Raw genomic sequence first — 16,756 nt, 5'->3', positions numbered from 1 at the left:
ACCCCGACACTTCTCTGGACCCAGCCTGGGGGGGGGGAAAGGGCACGCAGGGCTCCAGGAGTGACCCCCAATGGCTTTCTAGGGCGTTATCAAGTCCCAGACCTGGGGAGTTCTGTGGCCCCACCTGAACACTGAATCCAAAGAAGTACTGAAGTACTTTGGCAGCATTTGCCTCTCCTGGGAGTTTCTACAGATTTAATTTTTTTCCACTTCGCAGCTGGGAGAAGAGATGAGCAGTCATGATGTGCAACCACTTATGTCTGTGACCGGCTGCCTGTGCTTGCTTTGGCTGGTGGATCTGAGGGCAAGCAGAGAGATTCCCCAGCCAAACTATGGCAGCGTCCTAGAACAAGGGCAGTGCCTGGTGATGCATACCCTGAGATGACTCTCTCTGGCTTAACAGGGAGTTACAAATTGTTACAAGAAATAATTATCTTCATTACCCAATGAATAGTTTCAACTAAGGTCTTGGTTTTGACATGATTAAGCGAAATACATTTACAAAGTATAAGGCTTAATAAAACATGTTGCCCAGCAAACTTCCTGGGACACTCTGCAGACCTTTAGCATGTGCAAGGATTTCTCTAACTGGAGGCAAAATTGCAAATTTAACACACCTCCACAGAGCACCCCAGGGACACGCAGGATTGAGATTAGAGCTGAAACCAGGCTTTGAACCACAGTACCAAAACCAATCATCACTGATTTTGAAAAGTTGTACTATTGGGGCATACTGCTGAAATACATTGACATCAGCAAAATAACTTGGTTTTCCTTGGCTTAGGTATCCTTGACTTTGCAGTCCTGTAGTTAAACCAATAGAACAGTTTCAATGTCTTAGTCTCATTTTTTATTTCTGTACTTATTTTTTAGCATAACCAGCACTCTGTATGTTAGGAGAAAAGGAACATTGCATTTGCTTTTTGTGATTTTAACTACCATTCCACTTTATCTTTGCTATGTCTATACTATAACAACTTCTAGGGAAGGTGGCCTGGATCCAGTGCAGGCTGCATGATAAATAGTTTGACTTCTCTGCTTTAACATTTCTAAAGCAGGTTACTACTAAAAAACTTGAGCAATAATTTTAAATGGTTTCTGAAAGAGTTCCATCAAAATTTTAAATCATAATCTGAACATTTGGGAGAAAACTGTGTTCTTGTACAACATAAGCATGCCCATAGGATAAAACCACATATATGGACAGATACATGTCTGCAGTCTGCTTCAAATTCCTATTTTTGTTCTTGGTCCTCTCAGATCTGTCAACTCTGTGTGTTCATATCCCTGTTTCTGCAAAAATGTGTCAATTTTTTTGAGCTTGCTGCAATCCTGCAAGCCAGTCTGTTGGCAGATCTGCTCAGAAGTGGAATATCCACTAAGTCCTGCTGAAGCAGCAGAGAAGGTGAGAGAGAGTGAGCTGCCAAAGACCACCTCTTCCTCTGGCACAGCTCTGGCTGACCTACTGCTCATGGGTTCACTGTGGTGCAGCACCCAGAGCAAGAATATTGAGAAACAACACAGCTAACACTTCTGTAGATGGGCCTCTGTACCAGCTAAGTCCTTTAGCAGGCCATGGGCATCAAAATCTATTTAATTAATGAATAAAATATTTAATCCAATTCACATATTTATTGACAGCTGGCTGAACATGGACCAGCAGTGTGCCCAGGTGGCTGGGAAAACCAGTGGTATCCAGCCCTGTATCAGGAATAGTGTGGTCAGCAATATTTTGTCCCTCTGAACTTGCCACTGATGAGACCACACTGTGAATCGTGTGTTCAGTTCTGGCCCATCACTACAAGAAGGACATTGGGGGGCTGGAGCAAGTCCAGAGAAGGGTGATGGAGCTGGTGAAGGGTGTGGAGTACAAGTCCTATGAGGAGTGGCTGAGGGAGCTGGGGGTGTCCAGCCTGGAGAAAAGGAGGCTCAGGATAAACCTTACACACCTTTCTACAACTGCCTGAAAGGAGGCTGTAGTTAGAAGAGGGCTGGTCTCTTCTCCCAAGTCAAAAGCAACCGGACAAGCTTCAAGGGGTGCCAGAGGAAATTTTTCTTCACTCAAAGGGTTTCAAGCATTAGAGCAGGCCACCTAAAGAAATGGTGGACTCAACATCCCTGGAGATATTCAAAAGATATATAGATGTGACAGTGATGGGTATGGTTTAATGCTGAATGCAATAGTGTTGGGTTAACTTGTACTTAATGATCTTAAGAATGTTTTCCAATTTACATAATGCTATATACTTATTGCTCCTTGGCTGAAAATCTTTAAATGCTTCATATTTTTATATTGTAATAAACTGCAAAAACTAGTATGAGACCCTTTTTCTTCTGAGAAAAAAATGAAGCCACAAAAACAATCCAAGTCAATGGATGGATGACTTGTAATTTATAATACTATTTCAGAAGAGAGTAGACATACTTCATGTGTAAATACTTCACTGATGATTAGCTGTTTTCATACTCAATTTGTTTTGAAAAACTTTGAGACAATGTCAGGAAAAAACAAACTACATAAAAGTAATTTATCAACATTGGTATATATTTCTTTATTTTGGATAAAATGTGAAAGAAAATAAAGTATTGATATACAATCTCATCAACTGACATAATGAGGAAAAAGATGCCAGTTTATCATTCAAAATGACTCTTATGACTGATTTAGACCAATGCCTGTATCATGAGATAATGCAAATCAGCACAGACCCATTTAATTCCCTGGAGCTGTGCCAGGCACAGCTAAGCACAGATCAACCTTTTGTGTATGAAGAAAAGATATGCATGTACTAAAAGTCAAAGCAATTTTGTGGCAGTTTCCATTTCTCCCAAAGAAGAATAAGTGTCTTATGAAACCCAGCTATGTCCTTCTATCTTATTGCACTATTGTTTGGGAAATGCAAGAAAAAAATTATGTTGAAATTCTGCTACTTATGTAGTTACATAACTTCATTAACTATGTAATATATGAAAGGTTTCATGAAATTTTCCTTAAAGCCAGCAAGCACTAACTTTAATTGTTGATCTTCAATAAAAATAGAAGCACTATCTCGCCAATTTTAATATTTTACATTTATAACCAAAACAATCATTGTAGACCTCATTTTTGTGCCTTAGTAAATCCCATCTTTACCTCTGTGTTAGCCATGAATGATTTAGTTACCGTAATATGTGTGTCTCTTTGGCTTTGTTATAAATTCTATAATCTTGTTGAGGATTGTTTTTCTTATGTCCATTTACATTGAGTTTCTTATGCAGTATTTAATGATATTATCATAAATACTGAAGATGATGACAACAAGTTTCACCACAATAAGAAAACCTGTTCACTGTGCAGCTGGTTCAGGTGCAAACATGAAGCAAGATCTATCTCTTCTGTTATTATTCAGGAAAATTGCTTGTGGCATTTTTAAATCCTGTTATCATTTCTCAGCTTCCCTGTTCTGCATTACTCTGCCAGCAGTTGTTGCTACACAACAGTGTCCAAACATGAGTTCTGTTCAATACAGAAGCTACAGACAGATTCATTACCTTTCCTGGCATGCAGCCACACAAAAATTACTGAAGTAGATTTGTGAATGAAGCTCTAACCATGGGCACTCTACCTTCCCCACTACACGGTGATTTAGGGCAGACCTGCAGGAGTAATATGTGAAGAAATTAGGTTCAACTGAGAAAAAAAAGAGGTCTCTAGACTGAAGTTCAAAATTATTAGATTGCTGTACTTGCTGTGTAGAGATTAATTGTATATATGTTCCCTTATAAATGCCCAGATAGTGCCACCTTAACTCATTCTATACTACAAAGAGTGAATAACATGCAAGGTTGGATTTATTAAACCTTTTTTATCTACAGTGCACTTTCTACCTCTCTTATTGGTTGCAATGTAATATATTGATAATTTTTTTAAGCAGAATTAATATCAGTTGAATCACCTTTTTATGTGTAAATGTTTCAGCATCATTATTCTGCACAGCTAACCAAGATTTCCTGTGTTATTTTAACTTGAAATAAAATTCTGCTAAACAGAAGTACTGACTGTACAGAACTTCTGGAGGTCTTGTAGGGTCATTGCAATTATTCTTTATCCCAATCATATAATTGAATGCAGATCTAGTATTTTCCAGAGAGTTGTCTGATAAGCCAGTCCCTCTGTTCCTTGCAGGTTTCAGGCTGAGAGTTGAGGAGACATCTCAGGGGAGAAGCACCCACCAAACCTGGAAGACACAAGGATAGTCTTACTGTAGGTTCATCTCAGGGCACAGAAAAAACTGCTAGGCATGGATGGACACAGTGTGGACATTTCAGAAGTGCTAGTCCCTGTGCAGAGTATTATGCAGAAACTAGGGTCTGGGCCTGGAGGGTGATGGTGAGAGGCTTTGACACCATGTTTGAACACACTGTGCAGTACTGTGCTCTGTGCCTGAGACCACCTGCAGGGCTTTGTGATTCCAGCCCCATCTGCTCATTAGAATCCAACACACATCTTAAATTGCTCCTATTGCACTCTCTATCGTCGTTAAGTAAAAATACAGTACCACCTACTGGTGGAGACACTGTTGGCACTGTTGGTTTTCTGGTCATCAAGCCTCATTGGGGCCAATTGAGCTTCATGACACTGAATTCTACACAAGAGCATAAATAAGCCAGAAGCCCTGGAGTCTTCTCAACTACAGCACTTTCAACATGATGTTAATTGCTGAAATCACATCAGTACTAGAAAAAACAGAACAACATTTACAGAAAATATGACTGCCAAAACTGTGATCCCAATCCAAACACTCACCTGTTTACAGAGCTTCAACATAGTAAGCTGAAAGGCAATGTCCGCTATTAAAACCTGTTTATTTATTCATAAATATTATTCATAAATATGTGTAATGTATCTAGTGTGTTGGCTATGGGTATCTGAAATTACATGTAGCCTTAATAGGATTGAGAAGAATTACAGATGATGACAATGCAAAATACAAAAAGAGATTATAGTTGGCCTACTAAAATAATAATCCATTAGTGCAATCATTCTCCCATCAGTCAAGGTTACTTCACTGGAATACAGAATGACAGGAAAAATATCCATGAAAAAATATTGACATTAAAGTAATATAATTGTCAGTGAAGTCAATTACAGCTATGTAACTGGCTTTTAAAGGAGGGCAGAATTGACCCACTGTGTTGAGCTTATCCAGAATTTGTCTTGCAAACTTCTTCACAGGTTAGTGAGGTCCTGACCACTGTCAGACAAGGAAGTGGCTAGGCCTAGTAGGATTCACCTTCCTCTGTTTGAGAGCTTTGAAAAATTCTAGGATATACCAATAAAGAAAAGAATAACTTAGTTTTGCTTTGCAGGACTTATTATTTTAGAAGAAAACTGTCAGTTCTATACCAAATTATAAAGGTGTATCAACTCTTTTGTGACACGTAACAAGGAGTGTGTCCCAATCATTTAGGGTCACCAAATATTCACAGAATCATTGCTCAGCACTGAACATTGACATCTTTCAGACAGCAAGACAGTGAAAAACCCTGGAAAATGACAGGTAAATCTGGTCAAGATTCAATACTAGTTGGGTGCAGTAACCTTCTGAAATTCTTTTCATGTCTATGATCTTAGGATGAGATATGCATTTCAGCTCTTCAAAGACAACAGTAAAGCATAAGCCAGAATTTAGGAGATTATTCACTTTATCTATTTGTTATGTTGCATATCTTACTCAAAACTGGTGTATGTCTCTTCCATTGTGCATAAGATTATACATTTCCTTGTTGCCCCCTACTATCTTATTTAAAATTATTTTTGTTCTTTAAATTTCAATGCATGTTCTCTTTTCTGGAAATGTATGACTGTCTTCAGGGTTGGAAAGTCATAGCAGCAGAAGTGTTTAATTTGATTCTATCATCAGGAGGCTGACCTGTGCTGAGCTTTTGTTTTATGATTAAATCCATAAACTCAGTCACCTGGGCTGCAAGATTTAAGTTGGTTCCTATGATTGCTAGTGGTGTTTTTTTCCTGCTCTCCTTGGTAATAGAAACAAATGTATCATAATCCTGGAGTCCCAGGGGCTGGACTGCTTTCCTGGATTCTGCCTTTTGTGAAGCAATGTTAGAATGTAATTCAGCGACTTTAGCTGTGTCTCAGTTGTGACAAAGATATAAATTCAACGTTCAACATTTACGTCTTTTTGCTACATAAGAGCCTTTTTTTTTCTTTTACAAAAATTGGCCATGTACAAGATTCCAGATGGAAAAATAAATCACTGAAATTTCAGAGAACATTATTTTCCTAATTCTTATGGTATCCATCAGTGAAAATGAAAGGTGAGGCATCCAAATACCATCTTCACTTTTGAAGTACATGCACGGATCTTCATGGGGCCTTTCTTGACTCTCTGGCCACTACAGATGCACTCTTGCACATTTCTAAAGGAGGAATGCAGCTACTTAAACCATTTTGCAAAGTTATAATCCATACTGAAGTTGAAGATCAGTTCTGTGACTTCAAACTGCATAATCAAGGCATTTTTCCCTAAAAACTTATCCACAATTCACTGGATTTTTAAGCATCAAAATACATTATGTTATATTATTTCAGGAATTTAAGTAATTTAAAATGTTATTTCCTTTTCTTAAGCTGTATGGTATACACATTAAAATAAACAAGTGAGCAGACAATTCTAAATATATAGTTATTTCCAATATTTTTTTTTCAGTTTCAAAACAGAGTACACTCCAGTATTTGCCATTTCTTGTGCTTGTAGATAGGGCTAGTAAGCTTCAGCTCAGGTGAAGGATAATACTGACTGCCACTGTCACTTTCATCTCTCTCTAAATCTCAAAATCCATCACTTGGTCAAGGAAATCCCCCTCTAATAGCCATGTCCTTCCTTTGGAATACTTCAGAGAACTGCACAGGGGGCTGGCTCTTTGTGAAATCAATCAATAAGAGAATTATTTATGAAATGTTGATTATATTTAGCTTTTCATGGTGATTCTGCTTATGTATTAAGGAAATGTGGCTGATTTAAAGGACTGAAATCTCTAGTAGAAACAGCAGATTACATTCTCAAGGTAAGCATGCACACTGCTTGTTGAAACTGCTTATTGCAGAACTGCTAAGGACTCTTAGCATATTAGAAAAGACAGATCATGAGGTAGCCTGCTGCAGATTCAATGTTAATGAATTTTTTTGCTGCTTTTTGTAAAGAAAAAAATTAGATTTTTATACGATGCCCAAATCTGTTCCAGGGTATCCTTAATTAAAGCATTTTCACTATGAAAATAATGATTAGAGATGTGAATGTGGCAGGCCAATAAGAAATAGAGAAATATGTAAAATAAAAAAACAGAAGAGACAAAAGCTGGTCTTCCACTCATGACAATCCTGTAAAAGGGTAATACTTCATTTTCTTGCAGCCCTAAAGATTTTGATGTATACTGATTAATATGATTAGTTTCCAGGTCATAATGCTTGAAAACTCAGTTGTTAATCATAGTAGTTACATTTTTAAAAAACTCAGAGTAGTAAAAGGAACTTATTTGGGATGATACAGTAAAAACCATATGGTAGAAATCTAAAATATGTGTAAAGAAAGCATCTAATTACCTTTTGAATTTGCTACATAAATACAATAATATGAAAATGTCCATCCCAATATTAAAAAGCACTGTAATGAGTTGTGACAATGTATCAGTTTAAGAAAAAATATGTGTGACTACTACATAAGAAACATGATAGTGATAGAATTTGGTAAAAACTTTGAAATTCTTGAAAATGCAAGATTAATTCAGACACAGTGAGTTTAATGTGATATTTTCTACTGTGCCCAGTATAGGCAAATGCTGTAACAAGGTAACAACAGTCCCCAAACTGAATTTAATTTCTGTTTCTGTCCAACTTGCACTTGGCACATGCTGCATTACACTTCTGTGTCTTAGACTTGGGAACTTAAACTCCCCACAATTTGCTTTTAGACTAGTGGAATTTGAAGTTACTCTTGTTCTACACATCCTGACTGATTGACAAGGAAAATAACCTGGTGCAGCACTTACCTAAGCTTGACATTCAAACTTGGTATTTTGAGACTACGAGGTAGTTTATACTTCAATTTCTATGCCACTTAATGTTTTCAGAATGTCAGTAATATGAAATGTCCAGTCCTGCCTCAAATGGTAGCTCCTCTTTCCCAGCAAATCCTATACATGGCTGCCATGGCTGCTTCCCCAGAACACACAGTGTCCCACAGTGTCTCTTCTTATGATAGACACCAACAGAGCCAGAGGAATTTGTTTATTTGAAAAAATGCACAGAAAATTCTATAAACCAGAAGAAGATGGGACTGTTTTTTCCCCAAATTTTTCCCCCAGGCTTCAGGCTACATACTCTGGATTGGTGTGCTTTTGGACGTGTTCTACTTTATCATACTTATCATCATCTTTAAACTCTAGAAAAAGTGTAAGTCAGTATGTCTGGAGAGCACAAAGTAAAACTTTTTTTTTCTTTTTTTTTTCCATTGAAACTAAAGAAGATTCAAAGAGCAAAAGTAAACATGAAAAATATATGCCTATGTAGAAATGCTGGTACTGTGAGTACTAATATCAACTGGCTGGCTTAGAGCCCACTCTATCGGAGAAATTATTTCCCTTGAGATTAATGCATTTGCATTTGTCTGGTGCTGAGTTGGACACAGCTTTGTTTTGTACCATTATTTGTGTGGCCCTGTGGAGGATATAGATTTAATCAGGATGGAATTTTGTGTGCCAGCATTAATAGAGCTTTCAGAGCACATGTAAGCAGATATAAAGCTACTTAATTGAACCTGGTGTAATTTCAATCCTCTCACTTTCAAGCAGTAAGTCACAGGAAACCGGGGTACAGCTTTTAGTCTCCTGATGAATCTAACCTGAAGTTTATCATGGTTTAGATATTTAGAATATTTTATGTCTATTTATCTTAGACCTGATCCATGCTGGAAAGCATTGAAACACTGACTAGTAATATTGGACTATATTTAGGACTATTCATGGAATAACACATCTTAATCTTCAATCTTGATCTTTCTATTGTGTAGAATGTTAGATCTCAGTTGGTCAGAGCATGGTGTTAATAACACCAAGGTTGTGGCTTTGATCCCTGTATGGGCCATTCACTTAAGAGCTGGGCTCAGTGGTCATTGTGGGTCCCTTCCAAACCAGAATATTCTGTTATTCTGTGATATTGTTGTATTATTTTTTTCGCCATGTGTCATTCATATCTGATGAGTGCTGGAGACATGGATTTCCCCTCCTATTTCCTGTATAGGTGCATTTTTAGTTTCCTTGACAAATAAGAGAAGTCAAGTAAGTCTGGCAGCAATATCAGCTGTATCATTCTACTCCTCCTTTGTGGTGTGCCAGAATACACTGCCTTAAGACTGATCCCTATGGCATTTGACTTCACTTCACTTATCAGTGGTACAGACACTCATTTCTCAGTTTGTGGCTTACAGAGATCTCTATACTCTGATTTCACACATGCAGGGCTATTGTTACCACAGTGGATAGCAGTATCAATATCTGTTTTATAATCCTCTCTAAATGGCCCCAGCAAGACCAAAGCATACTGGTAGAATTCATGCCTAAAGAGCTGACAGTCTCACTGATGTGAGACTCACTGATGTTACATCTCAAGATGTAACTGACAGCACTGTAGGAATAAGTGGTGAGAAAGGAGAGCAGAAGTTAATTACACCACTGCTACGAAATTATGCAGTAGAATGCACTGTATTAGGTATAAAACATTTTCAGGTTTTTTTTCCCTTGAGATGAACAGACCAGACATAAAGAGCCACTAACACTCTATTTGGGTGTTTATATACCACCTGCTACATGAATAGGGAAACCACTACATTGATCTTACCCTCTTACTTACAGAACCCACTCTTTGATCTCAACATTGTAAGTCTCAGTTACCAGATATAGACCTACAACCAGGGGATACTTTTTTGTCTGGTTTTCAGGATGTCATCTGTGCATGGTTTCTCCATCTTGATACAGTGTTTCAAGCCTTTGGTTCAAAACCCAGAGAAACAGTGGTAGATGTCTCAAACACAATTGTTTAAATATTTTCAAAGTATGTATCAAAACTCAGGAGAAAGACCTAAATTAATGCTTTCCTAAAGAAGTGTACAACGTTCCCTTCAGCAGCAGTTACCAAGTCTTGTCTGGTGTGAATGTCATAGACATGGGAAACAGGAAACTGCAAATATTCTTGTTGGCCTTCAGGAAAACACCAATGTAAAGGATTTGTAGGAAAAAAAAAATATTCTAGTGGTGAAATGACTTGATTATTTTTTTTATTCAGTCTTCTTCAATTACCCAAGTTAAAACAAACCTGACCATGAAGGTAGGAGTGATTGAGACCCATCACTCCCACACAGTTGTTCCCACTGTGGTAGTACATGACACCAGTAAGGACCTTGGATGGATGCACAAAGAGGAAAACAGGTACATCAAATATATTTTGTGTCTGTTTTTTTTTGTTTAGTTTGATGATTTACATAGATACATACATCTAAGCACATATACTTGCTATCATATAATTTTCTTTACTCTTAGTAAGTAATAAACTAAGTTTTTAAGATTACAGTATATTGCTTATTGTAAATATTTAGGAGATTTTAAAAAAAAATTCAACATATATCATATAACTGTGTTGTTTTGTTGTTTCCCAGGCAGCAACACCTACCTGGAGTATTTGCATGCTACAATATTAACAATAATAGTAATAAAGATGAGTAAGTATCTTTGCCATTTGATAAAATGAGAGTACTGCAATTTTGATTATAAAAGCAGAAATAAATAATTATAATAAATATCTAATTGTTTCATTAGAAATAGCAATGTCGTTCAGATAAGCCCAAAAGAGATTGCGCATACATTTTGACTTCATACACATCAGTTATGATGATGATCATCCTTATTACCAAAGTTACTGATACTGTATATATTATTTTAAAACAAAAGTAGTTCTAGCTGAATACAACAAGCAATAAGAAAAATACTTTTTTGGAAGGCTAAACATCCAAATACAATGTTATCCTTATTGAATTCAGAAATCATAGAACAATAGATGTTGAAGAAATAATAGGTGTTGAACAATAAATAGATGTTGAAGAAACAGGATGTGCATCCCATAAGCCTATCATATTTTTTTTTCCTTAGGGAGGAGAAGAAAAGGAAAAAAGAAAAGAAGAGGTAAGATGAAGAGTAATAATATTACTATTTCTAAGAGATTTAGGTTTTTTTCTACATATGTTTTACTTGGTCCTTAACAATGGAAAATGTTAATCTATTTCTTAGCAAGCCAGAAAAAAAAAAGGATGGAGAAACACAAAAGAACAAAGGAAAAAAGGAGAAAAATAAAAATAAAGATAAGTTGAAGAAAAAAGAAAATATAGAAGAGTAAGTATTTTTCGTTTAGATCCAATTATGCTATGTAATAAAATTGCTTTTGATGTAAGAACAACTTCATTCACAGATGTCCTGTAAAGATGTTTATACCTTAGTGAATGAGTATAAAGACTTCTGTTGTACTCCCTTGAGTGGAGTTGTTTTGTCTTAACTTCATATGTGGACAACAGAACTATGCATGCCTGGAGGTGATCTGAAACATTAATCAAGATATATCTCCTTTGGATTCTGAGTATCTAATAGCTCTTGTATAATACACTGCAGCAAATGATGTGCCAGTATAATGCAATCTCCTCCACACACAAAGGCACCTACCAGCCACTAAACTCTTCTGTGCTCTAAAAGTTGTTTCTTTATAGTCTGCTTGGTAAATTCATAATTTTCTGGCTAAGGAAGAGAAACTTAAAACAGTGCAATAGAAATCTGTGTGGTATGATTTCCTATTCTTCAGTTTCTTTATGTAAACAATGCCTATATTTTATCTTCCTCAGGAACAGACTTTTCCCTGTGAGAAAGGCATGATTAATCTCATAATTTATATTTATGTAAAAATTAGTGGTCACATAATATTTTTTAACATGATAAAATAAATTATCAGACATGAGAGTTATTTGGGTAGGGAAAAAAAAAATCTAAAACTCACATGTGCCACTATAAAGTGAAGTGAGACTGCCAAGCTGACTTAGCTCAGCAAAATTTAGATTTTAAAGTTTGTGTCACAATCCACTCATACCAGCTTCAGATCTTCCATGCATTTGAGTAAGGAAGTTTAACTTTGATAAAGACCATTTATTTCACAATAATAATTTCTGGAATGCTTAATTCCTCAACAATGAGATGTGTATTACAAGTCTCTCATTAAATCTATTTTTTTTCCTCCTGCTTACCACTTAGGAAGAAGAAAGACATTTTCACCATTGATCCAGCAGGAAATATATATTACAACTGGTTGTTTTGCATCACAATGCCTGTCATGTACAATTGGACCATGATTATTGCTAGGTGATGTACTCCTTTAATGACAACATAGAACTTCTGGAAAATATAATAATATCCCTGACTTAGATAAAAAAAATATTCATCATTGATTAATGAAAGTATTTAATTTTTGTTTTATGGTAATTTACTTTTGTTTTTTTTCATATTCAGAGCCTGTTTTGATGAGCTTCAGCATGATTACTTAGTGGCATGGTTTATTATTGATTATGTTTCTGATGCCATTTATGTTGCTGATATGTTTGTACGGACAAGGACAGGTAAATATACTCAAGGATTAATTATTCCTTTTTACATATTTATGCCAGTTTATTTTTTAAAATCAAAACCCTACTACTCTTATCTGAGTAGCGTTGATGAGGTGCAATAGTGAAAAAAGACACTGAGTTAGATTTCTGAAAGACTGCAGCCTTACTGTAAAAGTAGGAGAAATTCTGATGAAATTTTATGTATTACTCAAAGGACACATAAAGCTTGAGATATGCACGTACAAGCTGTTCTGCCTGCAGCTGACTCACCAAGGCAAATAAACATGTGGTGCAGCCAAGAGAGGATCAGGAGTTCTGAAAAACTAGCACCTAAATCTGGTTTTTGTATTAATAGGAGATTCAAGTATTTGCTTGATTTTCAAGATCATTGAGCAAGCAAGACATCCCATTAACTTCAGCTGCAACTATTTATTTTAAAATATTAACCTATGGAGCTATTAAGTAGATACACTCAATATGGAACTGCAATTCCTGTGTTCAAATTCCTTTCCTCATTAATCATCCTTCCTATAGCTTGTGGAGTTTTCTTTGGAGAGGAAGATGGGATTCTTTTTTCAGGTGTCCACCATAGTGGGAAAGTGCAGGAAAATATTCAGATCTAGAATTGTTTATTTTTCATAGCTCAAGTGGAACCATATAGCATTAAGCTATTTGGAAATAATAAATTAAATATTAAAAAGTAAAAGAAGTTATGTTCCATGTGGAATTTGCACCCAAAATATTTTTCAAAGTAGATTTGGACTGACCTTAAACACAGTATATTTGAACCTCTAGCATTTTTATTTTAGGTTACCTGGAGCAAGGTCTTCTGGTGAAAGAAGAACATAAACTACGAGAGAAATACAAGAAATCTTTTCAATTCAAACTAGATTTTCTGTCAATCATACCAACTGATCTCTTATACTTTAAGTTAGGATTGAATTACCCAGAATTAAGAATAAACAGACTACTTAGAGTAGCTAGGATGTTTGAATTCTTCCAGAGAACGGAAACAAGAACAAACTACCCAAATATCTTCAGGATCTCTAACCTTGTCATGTACATTGTGATTATTATTCACTGGAATGCCTGTGTGTACTACTCCATCTCAAAAGCCATTGGATTTGGGGCTGACACATGGGTCTACCCCAACACCTCAGATCCTGAATTTGCCCGCCTGACTAGAAAATATGTCTATAGTCTCTACTGGTCAACGCTGACTCTGACTACTATTGGTGAAACCCCTCCTCCTGTAAGAGATTCTGAGTATTTCTTTGTGGTCGTTGACTTCTTGGTTGGAGTACTGATCTTTGCTACCATTGTTGGTAACGTGGGCTCAATGATCTCCAACATGAATGCTGCCAGGGCAGAGTTTCAAGCAAGGATTGATGCTATCAAGCAGTATATGCACTTTCGGAATGTGAGTAAGGACATGGAAAAAAGAGTTATAAAGTGGTTTGACTACCTGTGGACAAACAAAAAGGCTGTGGATGAAAGAGAAGTCTTGAAGTATCTGCCAGATAAACTAAGAGCAGAGATTGCAATCAACGTTCACCTGGAAACGCTAAAAAAAGTTCGTATTTTTGCGGACTGTGAAGCGGGTTTGCTGGTTGAACTGGTTTTGAAGCTCCAGCCCCAAGTTTACAGTCCTGGAGACTATATTTGCAGAAAAGGAGATATTGGACGAGAGATGTACATTATCAAAGAAGGCAAGCTGGCAGTAGTTGCTGATGATGGAATTACCCAATTTGTGGTCCTAAGTGATGGCAGCTACTTCGGAGAAATCAGCATTCTTAATATCAAGGGTAGCAAAGCTGGCAATCGAAGAACAGCCAATATTAAAAGTATCGGATACTCGGACTTGTTTTGTCTGTCTAAAGATGATCTCATGGAGGCTTTAACAGAATATCCAGATGCAAAGGCTATGCTGGAAGAAAAAGGCAAGCAAATCCTAATGAAAGATGGGCTGCTGGACATTGAAATTGCAAATTTAGGAAGTGATCCTAAAGATCTGGAAGAGAAGGTCGCCTACATGGAACGTGCTATGGACAGGTTACAAACAAAGTTTGCCAGGTTGTTGGCCGAGTATGAAGGTGCACAACAGAAAGTGAAAAAAAGACTTACACAAATAGAGAAAATATTGAAGCCAGTTATAGAGGAGGAGTTTGCAGATTTAGAAGAAGCAGATCCATCCACAGATAAACCTGGATTGTCAAAAGCAGAATAAAAACAATGGAAGTTGCCAATAAGACTGAGGGTCAAATCCTGACTGGGGCTGAACACATTAATTTCTGATCTTTGTAGTATCTGACTATTAATTACAAAAAAAAATATTTGCTGAGACAATGTTACTACTCTCCTACAAGCAGCACACATTTGGCAGTTTTGGGACAGAAAAAGAAGAATCAAGAATGAGAAAGGGAGATAACACTTTGCTCTTGAACAAGCAGGTATTACTATCTGCTAATGAGTTTTGTGCTCCCTGTAATGCTGCTCTATGGCAGATGCACATGCACTGTCATATACTGGCAAATATTGGAAGTTTTGCTGGTTGTTTTAAAATAATTTCTTTGTGTCTGCTTATGGAAAGAATGAAAAGTTTGGTAACAACTATATTATTTGAAGTCATTAACCTTTATAATAAATTTGTGTATAAATGTGCACATTTTACTATCTATTGATTAACATGACATTAATTAAGCATGCAATATTATAAAAAGAATTAGGTATAATTACTAATACTATCTACTCTCATCTGCAATGTAGGTGAGAGTACAGGAGGCTGTAAGATTTGGAGATACTATTACTTCATTGAGTCCACCTTGGCTGACTTCTTGAAATATAAATGGGCAGTTTGAATTACACCTTTTTTCAGGATTGTACATGCAAAGGCTGGAATACAGAGAGAAGAATGCATCTTTATGCAAGCATCAATATGAAACATATGGATGGCTCATTATCTAGTGTTCTTTTCACAATAATAAAAAATAATATACAAATATACAGATATGATACAAATAAAAATATACATTAAAGATTGTTCTGTTCCATGTAATCATATGGCTGCAGAACATAGTGTATTAAGTTTTGAAGATTTTTAATTTAAATTGTCTATGTCCCTAATGTAACATTTGCTTAAGCTGGCAGAGTGCAAGGGGAAAACATGACAGCAACAGGCCAAATTCTTCCTACAGAATCTTCTCTAGACGCTGTTGGGGGAAGAATATGACTAAAGAGACGGTTTTTTCCCACTGATAGAGGATTTATTTTTTCATAACTACTTCTGAGATAGTAAAGTCTATAGATTTGTATGTTAGATCCATTTTTCAACTGCTTTAAGATGTTATCTCCTTGGATTTCCCCCAAATTTATGTCTTTTTTCATTGGCAAAAAAATTGTTTGCTTAGTTATGGTCTCAGCTGAGTATTTGCAGATGGGTATTTTCAGTAGAATTAGATCAGAGGCACATAATATTGGATAAGTTTGATGAAAAGAAGTGAAGAAAGGGATTTTAATGTGAGAATGGATAATTCTCTGTTCAGGGAAATTTGATTACCTGAGCAACTGGACTGCCACTCTTAAAAAATACATGTGTACATGTTACTGTCAATAATATCTCTACACTTGCATTCTCTGCTTAATGAGATGGAGATAATATAAATTGGGTATTTTATAAAGTGCATTCCTTTCTGGCTGTTTTATTTTTTGTAATGTTGATGCTTTCCAGGATGCCAGAGATCTAGAAATAACTCCTGATTTACTGCAAGGTTGAAGTTTTATGAAGTACTGCATGCATAGGATATATACGGAACTACAAGGGTAAATATAAATACCAAATGGCTGTTCATGCCCTGTTGATCCTGTGCTTTGAAAGATAAATGGCTTTATTAGCTGATAAGGGGAAAGGGCATGCCATCTTGTTAGTAAAGATTCTATCCATGTACACAGGAACAAGGGTTATTCTGGTATTTAGCTATATTGTGAGAGTCAGACTTTGCAATCAGCATTCTTCCAGCTCAGGTCTTGAATACAATTTGCAATCTGTATGCCATCTGCAACCTATC

General features: G+C 36.3%; 1 protein-coding gene across 1 annotated transcript; it reads left to right on the top strand.

Moving 5' to 3' along the window:
- The first annotated feature begins 114 nt into the window (after window positions 1–114).
- Window positions 115–15,442, top strand: CNGA1 (cyclic nucleotide gated channel subunit alpha 1). The gene is given in 7 exon segments (XM_021556041.4): window positions 115–10,500; window positions 10,710–10,776; window positions 11,207–11,232; window positions 11,338–11,439; window positions 12,343–12,450; window positions 12,598–12,704; window positions 13,502–15,442. Coding segments are annotated over 7 exon segments (1,953 nt in total). The 5' UTR covers window positions 115–10,375; the 3' UTR covers window positions 14,920–15,442.
- The last annotated feature ends 1,314 nt before the right edge of the window (window positions 15,443–16,756 follow it).

This window comes from Lonchura striata, chromosome 4 (genome assembly GCF_050655825.1).
Source record: "Lonchura striata isolate lonStrDom1 chromosome 4, ASM5065582v1, whole genome shotgun sequence".
Lineage (NCBI taxonomy): Eukaryota > Metazoa > Chordata > Aves > Passeriformes > Estrildidae > Lonchura > Lonchura striata.
The sequence above is the reverse complement of the archived record's forward strand: the minus strand, read 5'-3'. Positions and strand labels throughout refer to the sequence as shown.